Source organism: Atta colombica, unplaced genomic scaffold (genome assembly GCF_001594045.1).
Source record: "Atta colombica isolate Treedump-2 unplaced genomic scaffold, Acol1.0 scaffold141, whole genome shotgun sequence".
Taxonomy (NCBI): domain Eukaryota; kingdom Metazoa; phylum Arthropoda; class Insecta; order Hymenoptera; family Formicidae; genus Atta; species Atta colombica.
The window spans coordinates 292,214-306,420 of NW_017259230.1; the positions used below are offsets into that span (position 1 = coordinate 292,214).

Genomic DNA, 14,207 nt, shown 5'->3' on the forward strand with positions numbered 1-14,207 from the left:
ATAAAAACCTTATGAAGGACAATTAATTCACAAAAAAAAGAAAAACAAGAAGACAAATCAGAAGACAAAAATACCGTTCATAATTAAATAAGAATAAATTTTGAAAATAAATATGTGACATAGTATTATATTTTTCATGTAACCTTTAATTAAATTGTTGACAGCATCATTTTTGAAATATTTCAAGATACTATAGTCGAAATATTTCATAGAATATCAAATAGATAGCTTCATTTATTTGGCAAATTTTACTATATAGGATATACTTTACCCTACACATTGATCACGATACAGTGATTCATCATTTGCTATGAATTGTCTACATATTAAAACTTAAGTCAAATTAACAGCTAATTTCACAACATAGTAATAATTGATCTTTACTAACTTTATATATTTATAAATTGAATAAAATATTCAATTTACAATTTGCTTTTTATTTTCCAATCCATAAATTAAACTAAAAGATAAATATATACATAATTAAGAAATACTTAACAGTTCAGTTAAGCGTACGTATTCAAAAAGTAAATTATATTTTTATGGAACAATTAATGATATAACTTTTGTTCATCATATATCGCTAATATAAGATTATGAATATTTCTTACATATTTATTTTTTTAATTCATGCAATAATAACGAAAATAAAAGGATAGTCAATAACTGTAATTGAGAAAGTTCATTTTTTACAGTTATTGACCATTGTAATCATTTACATGTTATTCATTAGATAATTATTCCTCATAAATAAAATTACTATTTTGAGATGTTATAATATTGTAAGTTTAATTTTTCATCAAAATGTCTAAAGTAAGTCGTATGAAATACACTCAAGAGGTACTTAACAGTATTGTAGGTGCCGTTCGTAAAGGGAATTAAATGAAGCGGCACGAATATGACGTACCTAAATCAACGCTTAAATTTAGAAAAGATAAATCACTGAACATCAAAATAACAATGAGTCCCTGTTCTATACTTGGAATTTCATTAAATTTCTCCTTTTCTGAATTTTTTTCTTCATTTTGATAGTTTTCATAAATCACCTAATAATCAATCACTGTCATATTTTTCTGTTCAATAACTGTAAAATGTATGGTCAATCATTTTCTGAATAAAAGTTTCTACTATTAGAAAAAATGAAAAACATTTTATTCAAAGTTTTTTGGCATATTCTTTGAACCCTATTTAACGTTCGCTTTGCATCAAATTTCAAATAATTTTAATAGTGATTACAGTGATTATATAAAATTTCAGCACTTAAGTAATCAATCACTATATATTTTATCCTATCTCTCTGTCTATACACGCACGCACATATTAATATAGGTTGTAACTTGTAACACATTATTATAATGTGTATAAATTTGATACATTATAAAATTATGAATAAGGTATGTTGCAATTTATAGAATTATAATTTATAGAACATAAAACTGATATATTTACTTTATGGCACAAAAAGAATGATAATTATGCGATAATTATGCATTAATTAATTGCAGTTTTAAATAGCATTTTTGATTTAATATAAAATTTATTAAATAAATTTATATTTGATTAAATTAAAATTTAATAATTTATAAAAACATAATAAATAAAATTAATTGAAGAAAGGATAATGTAAAAATATTTTACAGAAAATTTCAATACAAAAAATAATTCAATTTTAAGTTATATTATTGCACGTAATATTTCTAAAATATAAAATGGAAATTCACGGATATAAGAATTACACCTGAATTCCCATTCTCAAAACAAGTTTTGACGTTGGTCGTTCATTGAGCGAAGTGGCGAGAGCACTGGGAGTTGTTGCATTTAATCAGCTTTGCGGAAGATGTTATCCAATCGTCTCTTGCCGCCACTTCGGCATGGATAACCAACTAAAGCGGCCCGTCATTACTGTTGGAAGTTTAGAAACTCTCAAAACGAAGGTACGCGGATCTCATCTGTTTTCGTGATACTTATTTTGTTAAAAACTAAACATGATATACGTCGGTTCTATGTAGTGTCGACATATGAAGCACGAAAATTTTGAAAAGATAACTACCCCGAGGCTGAAAGCTCAAAATTACCAGTCTTGCTTTCATCTCCTACAGCTTCTTCAATCTTTTTCGACCTAATAATTTTAACTAAAATTAACTAAAATTGTGGCATAAAGTATACTACAATTCTTTATAATGTTTTCAACATTATATATCTTGCTAAATATGTTTTAAATTAAAATCTTATTAAACTATATTTCATTTATGTGTCTTAATTTTATTAAAATATACTGAGACGTATAAGATATTTTATATTCATAGAAGAAGAGATTAAAATTAATTAATAAATAGCAAAATAAAACTTTATGATACACAAACACATTTGTAATGACTATCAATAAAGAGAAACGACTTTTGAAATCTTTTTTCGAATCTCCATAAATTTCCTACTACATCTTGAGAACAGAAAGCGTTCCTAGTTCAAAAACATATAGGAGATTGAGCTTGGACACGATAAAGCTTGTTATTGAGTCTATAAAGAGAACAAATGTCTAGAAGACAGAAGAAAGCAAGGAAAGAAGGAAGTAATGTGCGATCATGCGTCTTAAGCGTTCCTCTCGATCAAATTTCTATCCGTATTCTCGCAAGATCGCCGAGTCATAAATTTTTCTCTTGTATAACCGCACAGTCTGTTTTATGTCAAATAGATTGAACATTGAATCTTTTATCTCAAAACCGACGTGAAATAACGTAATTTCCGTGTAATTTAACGAAATAAGCAGTGACAGAGTGCACGCAATAGACTATACTATCGTGCATGAGAATAATCGGAAAACGAATATTGATCGTTAAATTTAAAAAAAAATTATATTATCGTCTTTTTTCATCACAAACGAATTATCTTGATTTGATAAAATACATGATATTTAAAATATAATTTTTGTACAAAATACCAAGTTTTTTTTCTTATAAACTGCTGAAGATATTAGCGACTTAAAGAACATTTATCATTAGCGCTTTCGGATGCTTACAAATTTTGCAAAAAATTTTGCGAAACTTAGCAAATTAAATACTATTATGCTGAAGAAATGATGACTTACTTGATTCATGTATGATCTAACAAACTCCATGCTTTGATCTAAAGCATAAGTGTCGCTACTGCAAGAATCGAGAATGAGAGCACCCAATGTCGTGTTCGGCAGGAGTTCTATATCAGCGTTAATTTGGTCCAGGATGTATAACATGGCTTCCAATCGTTGTATACCCTTCTCTTCTTTCACAGCTCCGCATGGTGATTGGCCAATGGAACTTGCGACCTGGAAACAGTTAAACAAATAAATGTATACATGCTATCCAATTTATTTTATTCTCTAGTATAATAGTATATACTTTTTAGATATTATATATCTATTTATTTATTTTTTTACTTGTATACTTTTTAGATATTATTTATCTTTTTAGAGTTCCCCACTTTGTGTTTATACGATAAAGTAATAATATAATATCATGTAATGTATCGTGTAGTACATATCTAATATTTTGACAAAACATTATGCCTTTAAATTTTATCATCTCTTTCTCTTTTTTTAATTTAATTTAATGTTTTCACTATATATTTCACATATTACATTCAAATATTGCAAACGTAGACAATTTGAATACGTCAATGCAAATGATTTTTGATCGAAATAATGTAGTTTCGAAAAAGTAATAATATAGATGAAAAGAATAAGATAGATGTTCAATTTCGATGGATTATTGTCCTACATTTCCCCAGAGTCATTCATTTGTACAATGTCTAGCTACAAGGCACGTGTTTGAGCACGACTTGGCGTCATGGGACCGAAAGATCAAATGACAGACTTCAACTCCTCGTATTCTCGAGCATCACGGTCGAATGCATTGCTCGACGGTGTTGACGTCGAATTCAAGGAGTATGAGGAAAGTTGTGGATACGGCGTAGTATAGTAAATTCGCATGTCGCTATGGCTGTAGGAGAGATCTCGTCAAACCGAAAAATACACAGTCCAGCCAAACACGCTCGTAAATTCTGGCAACAACACAATCCCGCCACTGATTTTAATGTTTGTGAAATCAGCTGGGACCGCTGACCATTCGTTTCCGAAGTTACAAAGCTTTCCCGGAATAAAGCTTTTAATTTTAACAATCCGAAATTTGTTTGTTGAAAGTCGGAATATGTGAATATAAGGGAATAACGAATATATATGTATACGTGTGTGTGTGTGTGTGTGTGTGTGTGTGTGTGTGTGTACACACACACACACACACACACATTATTTATGTACCGCGTGTCGTTGCATCAACACATATTGGTCGGTATATCAGGTTATAAACGTAATATCTTTTCTAGTAGGTATTATATTTGTAAAATCGATTGATTATTTTTATAAACGTAATGTCTTCTGTAGTAGGCATTACATTTATAAAATGTAATCAATTGAGAGAGAGAGATATTAATTTTATAAATATAATATCTGTGTACTAGAAAAAATATCATATTTATAAAATAACTTGACATACAGACCAATGTTGATGCAATACGTGATACATATAGTACATATACGATTAATATGCCAAATAAGAGAGGCAGCTCCGATGATCTTGATCTTGACATATGTTGTCTTGACCTCTACTTAGATTTTAGTTGTCGTTCGTCGTTCATTAAAAAGTTATTAACAAAAGTTATTAATAAAAGAAATTTGAAATATCTCTTTTCTACTATATAAAACAAAAATTCTCGACTTTAAAGTATATTTTACAAGTATACTTTCCACGCGAAGCGACTTCCATCCCATCTGCCCCCTATTTAGAGACGCACGACTTTTACACAAAACGATTGTCACCCTACCTCCCCCCCTGCTTAGGGATGCACTTCCACGCGAAGCGAGTTCCTCCCATCTCGAAATTGCTTTCTCGCTAAGTTATCTGTTCTAAAAACACAAAAATTATATAAGAAATTATATAAAAAAATATTTTGTTAAAGCAAAGAATTTGTTTCATGAAGCGCAGTTGTATCTTTAGATTTTATTGATGAATTTTTTTGTTAACTTTTTAACAAATAACAAATGACAATTAAAACCTGGTGGAAGTTATTTAGGATCATGACTTTGACATACATTAAGGTCATCGGAGCTCCTCTTATTCGGCATATTTACCTTTTAATACTATTAAAACGTATAAATAATTAAGTTTAAAATAAAGAATCTTGATTGAATATATAAACATATAATAGCAATAATAATATAAATTGTATAAATTCTATTACATAAAATTAATGTGTATAATTTTTTAATTTTTTAATTATTTATTTTCCAGAAATACACTTTATAACATTTGCAAAGTTTTTATATTATATAATAAAATTAAAATAATTGATAATTAATAAATAATTAGTATTCAAGACTTCTTTACATGAATAAAATAGAATATTATATATTTAGAATGAAACACTTATATATTATACTGAAATTGTAATAGAACGATAATTTTAAAAATGAAAAGACTCTTTCTTTTTCATAATTAATTTTTACTCATTGTTATTTATGAAGAAAAGCAATATTAATGTCGTTATCAGAAAAGTTGTGTGTGCACAATATTGCTTCACTGAAAATTTATCCCAAAAAACTAATCATCCATGAGTCCAGGTCGCTCGTTACAGGCACTTACTATATCGAGCGACAAGAACAACTGGCGAGAATGAAAGTTATCCGTTAGCGAGGAAGTTCGGTGAACGACGGTTATTTTGCACGAACTAAGTTGCGCGACTACAATAAATCAGCTCAAAGTTTTTGATATTATTCCACCTATAACTGAAAGGTAACGTTTTACAAGCATGTTTACTTCGCACTAATGCAATAATCAAACCTAGCCGCGTATTCGAAAAGAATATGAAAGGAAAAAGTTAAGATTGAGGAAAAATAAATGAAAGTATTTTTGCAAAACAAAATTTTCTAAAAATGTGCATGTTTATGTTAAAAATAATAGTTGCTTCCTTTTCTCTTTCAACAATTTCGATTAATAAATTCCGAAATTTATATTAAATAACAATTATGACATGCATATATAGTTCAGTTTTAATAAGGTAATTTTTAATTATGTTAACTTTAATTACAATATTATATTAAGAATACTTCTATTCTATTATATATTCTTATATTCTATAAATAATATTACTTTCTTTTATAAATTATAATAAGATACCTGTTATACATTGTATTTTTTTGATAATGCACTTATTATTTATTTTTAATATTAATTACTATTTATTTTTACAATACAAACGAGATAACATTAAAAATATAATATTAAAAAAAATTTTGATTTTTTTCACCACAATGTAGCGTACTGTAAAAATCATGTAACATATGACTGCAATGTGACTATACTTTCTATTTACCTTGTTATTTTTATTTAAAATAAATATTACACATTTCTTTTTGATAGATGCAGCGCGCTATACACTTCACAATATTGTATGTAATTTTCATTGGAGAGAGAGAAATTCCGAAAAATCTGTTTTTTAGCGAAATTTTAGCGAATATTAAAGCTAAACTTTTGCAATTTTCGCAAATGTACACTTATTTATTTTCTCTCTTCCTTTCTTCTATGTTTTTTCTTAATGGAATATTTTGCGATAAGACGCACACATATATACTTCGATTTACACGTATCTGCAATTCTCTCAGATGAAGCTACGATGTTACCCTATATTCTATTTGAACTGTGTGTGTGCGTGTGTGTGTGCGTGTGTGTGTGTGTGTGTGTGTGTGCGCGCGCGCGCACACATACATACGCATATATATATATATACTATATATACATATATACATATATATGATATGACGTCAAACGAGAATCAAGATTTGTTACGTCAAACTTTTACATGTTACGTAACACATACTTAATAATTCTAAAAGTTGACTTATTTTCCATATGGCATGGTAATAAATTATTTTTCGCAAGATAGCAAAATGATATACGTGACCCAATTCGTTTGTGTCATCTGAATAAATAAAATTCAAAATAAAACGAGGTTATATGATTCAATCATATAATTATTATTTTGTTTATTTTTTGTTTTCTTTTTCATTTCTAAAAATATTTCTTTTTAAAGATAAAGGCTTCATATTTTGCTATAATGCGTAAATTTTGATGGACAGAAAAATATAATTTTAATTAGGAACACGAATTTTTCTAAGGTTTTTAAAAATTATATAATGATATAAAGAAGAATTTTAGTATTTATTTCTTATTTTTTGCAGTAAATATTGCGTTTATGAATACTTATATGTATATCAATTACTTTAATATATAATATATATAATATAGGAAATATTAAACTTTTAAAAAATTAAAATGTAACGTTTGTTTGGTCGAGAATCTTCAAATTTCATTTTTCCGATACAATTATTAAAAACTTTCGTCGTTAGTATTAATGGAATCAGCAATAAAAGGAAATAAACGGAAATATATGTTCATTTGTTTGCTGCTGGCGATGGATACTACATTCTTATTCAAAATATTTATTATTTTCAAGTGAACAAACTCGAAAAACGAGAGCACGATAACTGCAAGACAATTTGAAACGAAAAAGTACAGAATAAAGTAAAAATACATTTCCGCGGATACAAGTGCAACAACTAGCAAGTCGAGATGTATACACATTGCCCGCTTCGAGATCCAATATAAAAGAAACTTGCGCGCGCGTGTGTATCAATTTAATCTTTACACACGAAAGATAATATATTCAACTTCACTCGTAAAAACAAAATCATATTACATAATTCGCGAATTATATTCGCGATATACACATATAGATCATATGATGTATGCATACAACAATAATATTTTATATTTTTATCAAAAATTATATTTTATAAACCAAAATTTTTGTAAATAAAGAAAAGTTTCTCGGAAACTGTAGTTAATAAATATTAATTTAATATAGAAAAAAAATCTTATAAGTGTAAATTACGCAAATAGATAATAAACTTTTATTTTCTATTCTGCTCTGAATTTATTTTAATAAAAGTTCTATTTCTTATTATCCAATTACCAAAATATTCATTTCTTACTAATTGCATAGTAAATTTATTGCGTTTATAAATACTTATGCACATCATTTATTTTATGTATAATATGTTATTTAATGTATAATATATACAATATGGAAACGTCAAATTTTTTAAAAATAAAAATGTACAAGCGTTTGCTTGAGAATCTTCAAACAAACAAATGTAAAAAATTTAAAAATGTGATCAATCAAGTAAAAACTTTCACTAAAGAAAATTCAATTTTCAATTATGAAAAAAATGGTTTTATTAAAATATTTAAAAATTTAGCTAGATATAGATTCAAAAATATTTATTTGAATTGTTATCATAATAATTATGTAGAATGCTCGAACTGATTGCTAGAATGTTAAAACTTTTTTATTATTGCTTATCATTCAATTTCCTATGTAATTATTTTGACGAACTAACAAAATTATTTCTAGATCTATATACTTAAATTTTTGGATACTTCAACAAAATCGTTTATTCTGTGAAATTATCAAGGAAACCTGTAACTAACGCAATCATTGATACGTCGAATTTTATATAGTAAAATTAAAAAAGCTTTTACCTGTTCGTGCATTGGAAAGATACCGCCGAGGATGATATCACCATCAATACGTATCAACTTTGAACCATCTTCGCCTCTTTTCTTTGCATTATAACATTCACTTGTAATTAGGAAGCACCACATCCATGACAAGATCCTATGTAAATTCATCTTGGGCGCGAAAGTTGAACTACTCGAGTGGCTCGCGGTTGATACCTCGCTAAAACATAAAATAACATTTATTTTATTTTTAATAAATTTTTCAGTAACAGTAGTACATGAATATTTTCCTACTATTAGTTAGTAAATTCGTCGTTCGATTAGACGTCCTCGGTGCGTACCAGTGCATATAAAAGTCGTACGTAAATTGATATAAAAATGTGCACCTAATTAATATTAATAAAACCAAATTAAACTGTAAAGTCGATTATATTTTATTGCGCAATTAAGTAAAATACGTATTTTATAATTCGAAATATCTATATTTTATTTTTTATGAGATTCAGATTAAATCAGTGTACAACTTTAATATGCATCAGTGCACTAATGTGTCCAATTAAATTCACTATATTATTCTTAATATATCATAAAAAATGACACAAAGTGAAATTTTTCAAATTTCATATGTGTTCTAAATACATCGGCCTTTAGTGGTAGACAAGTTGAAATCAAATATCTTCTTCCAAAGAAAAATGATGCAAGAGACAAATGATACCAATTAAAATAGGGGTAATTTTTGGAGATAACATAATTCCATAACAAAATATATAATAATAACTACATTTCTTCTAGAGAACTTGAAATAAGCAATTTGTGATTAGCTTTAAATTAATTTATGTTTAATATTGCCACAATAAATAAGTAATTTTAAAATACACAATATTTTTCTCCAAAACTGAAATATAATAACACAGATAAATTATAAATATTATATAACTGGTTACAATAACATAACATAAGGGTTGAAGACATCAAAGACAAATATTGAAAGAATATTTTAAAATTACCATTTCTTCGAGAGAAAAGACAATATTGACACATTTCAATATTTTATTTAAATCGATCAGAATAAATTGATTATACATCGTGGATATATCTGTTTGCACATTATATTGTCTAAATTCTTTTCACACCTCTTTCATGGTGTGATTTATTATCATTGTATGACGTTTGTAAGAACTGCAAAACGATTTGATGTAACGAGACATTGAAACGAAAATCTCGATATGCAGCGTCATATATAATTCTCTGCTTGTGTGCTGAAAACATGAATTTATAGCGATGGAAGCGAATACATCGTACGTTCGTGTGTAAAATATTTATAAGAATATAAATACATCATATGTTATATTTTCCATTTCTGAATATTTTAAACTCTTCTATTCAGGTCATGATCTCTAAACTTATGAAAGAGTTTCTTTTCGACAATAAATCTCTATCCATGTCATATTAAAACTTTGATGTTTAAAGATAGAATCTCCTAGTCAGTTGCATCTAAATTTTTCTTCTTCAAAAATGATCGAAATATAAATTGTTGCTTCAGAAAGTAAAATTTTCAGTCTTTTCAATAAAAATTATCAATATAGAATTAGTATCGTGCATTTCAAACATAAACCAAATATACGATGCTTTCTTTTTCTTTTTTATTTAATTTAATTCGGCTTTAGAGTGTCGTATAAGGATTAAGGAAATTCATCCTACTCCTTTAATTATTTCATTGTCCGTCGACTAATGCGGCCTTACATCTTTATCGTCCAATTTTCTTCCCGCAATCGTCGCGAAAGCTGGATTTTTTTTCATTGGCTCAGAAAGTTCTCCAGCAATTATCCTTATTCTTGTAGTAATCGGTTTTGCTCGTTAAACGAGCAACATTGCATGTTAACGAAATAAATGCACTCATTTTTTAAAAATGTGTCTTTCCTTTTAATTACTTTCACTTCTGCTTTTGTACATTCGAGCTTTTGTAAATACATAATTTTCTTAAGGAAAAGTTACTGACTGTGAGTCTATTTGTGCATCTGCAATCTAATTTACGATGCAAATGAGAAGGAGGAAAAGTACTGACGGTGAAATGATTTCGTTAAACAAATTTTATTTTCATTCACGTCTTCACGGCGTATTTCGGTTTTATAATTCTTCTATTTTTACTTTCTCCAAAAGCTATTCAAGATCGTAACTTTATAATTTAATTCAATTTTTTCTAATTAATTTAAAATCTTCACCGAAAATAAACTTCTCGTGGATTTTTTATACTTAATATTTAGATAACGACGATAAAGATAAGGAATATTGCAATTAAAATTATTTATATTCTTATCTTTCAATTGAATCCGGAGATTCTTCCTTATCTTACATAAATAATATAATAAAATGTTAGTTACAAATTAGTGGAATTTAAAATTATGAATCGAATTCGATATTGTGTAATAATTTAAATAACATAAATTGTAAATTTATGAAAAATTTAAATAATAATAATAATAAAGTTGTCTTGTAATTTGCAAAATGTTCATGTTCGTCTTTATTACATACAATTTTTAATTAAATGATCTTTGCAATATATGATTTGTTTTCTTGTAATATTAAATAATACTAAATATAATATTAAAATTTATTCGATTGTTATATATTGACAAAAGACAATAGAGGATAATATTCATTTTACAGACTTAACGGCAATAAAAAAAAAAACCAATAATTATACAATTATAATTATATACAAAATGAATCTGATAAAAAGTTCGTTTTTCTCCAAAACGATTAGAGATACGGGGAAGACATTTATTATTAAAATTATAGAAAGTAGGGGAAGACATTTATTATTAAAATTATAGAAAGTAGGGAGATATACTTTGATGACTTTGAGTAACCTTAAATGTCCTCAGTTTTCACTACTAATAAAGAATTTTTTTTAATGAGAAAGGATACTTTTTATTTGTTCTATCGATCGTGCTCAATAAACTGAATAATTTTGCATAGAGTATCTTTTCGAAAATTCAATTATTGTCGGGATATAAATCATCAAAATAAATCAGATTGAAAGTTTGAAACAAATTTTTTATTATTGCAATAAATATTCAAAATGTTCGCCATGTTGATCTAGATATGCCTGTAGTCTTAGAAAGTTTGCTTGAACTTCTTCTAACTCTTCAATCATTATTTCGCGAAAAATTTCTTTCTCTCATATTTTCCGAAATAGTAGACATTGAAAATATAGTTTCTTCATTTTTCCTCAAAAATAATAATCCAAACGTGTTAAATTGGATAATTTCACAAAGAATAATACAGAATCATCTCTACTAATCCATTTGTCTGGGAATATTTTGTTGAGCTCTCGTCTCGTATTTATACTTAAGTAGTATACCATTTAACTGAAACCACATCTATCTTTAAGCGAAATATCTTCCACTAAATTTGAAAAATCATTTCTAAAAAAATAAATAAATCTCTCGATTATTAGAGACTATTAAAAAAAAAACAGTAATGATCCAATTAAGAGTATCAATAATTTCTTCAAACATTGATCTTCTACGGTGTTGATGAGCCACAATTCTCTGGGTTGACTTCGCTCCAATAATGCAAATTGTGCCTGTTAATGATTTTATCACTCTTAAATATTGCTCTGACCACATATATCTGACCACAACATAAATCGAAAAAATTAGGATTTTCTTGTAATTTATTTTGAACTCATGAACAAAATTGGATCCCCATGTTAAAATCATTCTGCGAGAGTTCTTGAAGTACTTACTAATATACGATACGGATGGAACTTATTTTTCCTGAGTATGCGTGACACAGAAGATCGATTAATATTTCTATTACGAGTAATATTTCTTGCAGATACATGTGGATTTGCAATAATCTGCAATCAATACGTCAATAGATATGTTTTTATTTGTAACAACGTTTTTCTTTTGTTGTTTTTGAGTCTTAATTTGTTCTTAGTATGCACTCAATTCGCCAAACGTATAAAAACTCCTTACGAAATGACAATTTGGAAAGCGTGCAGGCCATGGTGGAAAGATTACATGATGTGCTCTCTGTCATTTTTCTGCTTTTCGTTCCGCGAGACATATCTCGGACGTGCGCCAATCGGCAATCGGAATCTTTCTCAAAAGAATATTCGAGCGGATAGCACGTGATTCACAAATTATTAACTTACGCGATATCCATGAGCTGTTCGACATTTTTAGAATTTTAACACGTGATCTACTTATGGTGAAAGAAATAACATGCGGTGTGTAGTTGGACAATGTCTTTTTCTAAATCTCTGCCCTATCTGTCTATGGATATTGTTCATAAAAGTTCAAGGGCTACAACTGTGAAACGTGAAACAACTGTGGGACGGTCATACTGAATCTTATCAATCAAGGGAAGATTCAGTTCCAAGTCATGCCGCGAAACAGATCGGTATTCATAGTCGATTCTTGTACTTAAGAGTGTCTTAAATACAGTCTTAAGCTTTCTGACTAGCTTTCGGGTTCAGAAAGTCCAGAAAAGTTCCGCCACTGGCTCCGTGTCGGGGCGTCTTTATCTCCGATGTATAGTATTCTCGGTCATTTGGCATACACAGAGCCTTCCATAATTTTTCCTGTAATTCATGTACGATACAACAAGGTTCTGAATGGCAATATAGTACAAAAAATATACGGAATCATACGACCTGTATGTTAGAGCTTCCAAGCGAAGCGGCCCCCAGCCGAGTATTGTATCTTCCTCCTCCTCGGCGTAATGAATATTCTTTCTTCTGATGAGATGACAAAATACAATAGTAACAACAAAAACAATAATTCAGCCACCGAATCGATCCGTCAGTCTGTCACGGGATACTAAATCTAAATGTGAAACTAAACTCAAACAAAGTAATTTTTACTCAAATAAATTAACGAAGCGGATATCTGGCGTTCGCTTGCGTGCTTGCTCTCTGAGCTGAAAGAACGCAAGATCTTTCCGCAGACGATTCGCGACAGTGACGGATAAAAAATTATCACGCCGCAACACTCGTAAATCATTAACATATCAAAAGCTCCTTCATTAGAATATAATAGTTTTAAAAAATTTTACTCGCAGCGTGATCTGTGTACTTATCGATTCCAACTCAAATCTGAATATTAAAATGTGCTAATTTTTGAATAATTACAAGACCAGAGTTCAATGTTTCCAAACAAATGGATCGATAGAAGTGGTCCTGTATTATTCCCCTTCTTTCATGAGTTAGAAGATTTCCAAGAAGACTATAGGCATCTCTATATAGTGTCTCAATATAGTGTCTCAATCAACATATTTTGAATAATCTGACTTATTTTGGCTTATATCCCGACAATAGTTGAATTTTATTCAGCTCATTGAGCCCATCGATAGAACGAGTAAAAAATACCCCCTTCCCATTAAAAAAAAATTTTTTATTGGCAATATAAAAACCAAGGACATTCAAGGTCATCAAATATGTTCCCGAACTACCCTATAATTTTGATAATAGATATCTTCTCTAACCATTTTCAAGAAAAACGTGATAAACTTTTTATCAGACTCACCTGTATATACGTATATACATGTGTAATATACATAGTATATGTATGTAATATATATATATAT

General features: G+C 28.3%; 1 protein-coding gene across 1 annotated transcript in view; it reads right to left on the reverse strand.

Moving 5' to 3' along the window:
• LOC108684932 (metabotropic glutamate receptor 8-like) overlaps positions 1 to 14,207 on the reverse strand; it is a gene marked incomplete at its 5' end in the record, with an annotated part of 130,355 nt that overhangs the window by 75,158 nt on the left and 40,990 nt on the right. The window contains 2 exons of the mRNA XM_018189478.1: positions 3,086 to 3,301; positions 8,631 to 8,829. Of these exons, the coding sequence (XP_018044967.1) occupies positions 3,086 to 3,301; positions 8,631 to 8,829 (415 nt within the window). The remainder of the gene's footprint in view (positions 1 to 3,085; positions 3,302 to 8,630; positions 8,830 to 14,207) is intronic.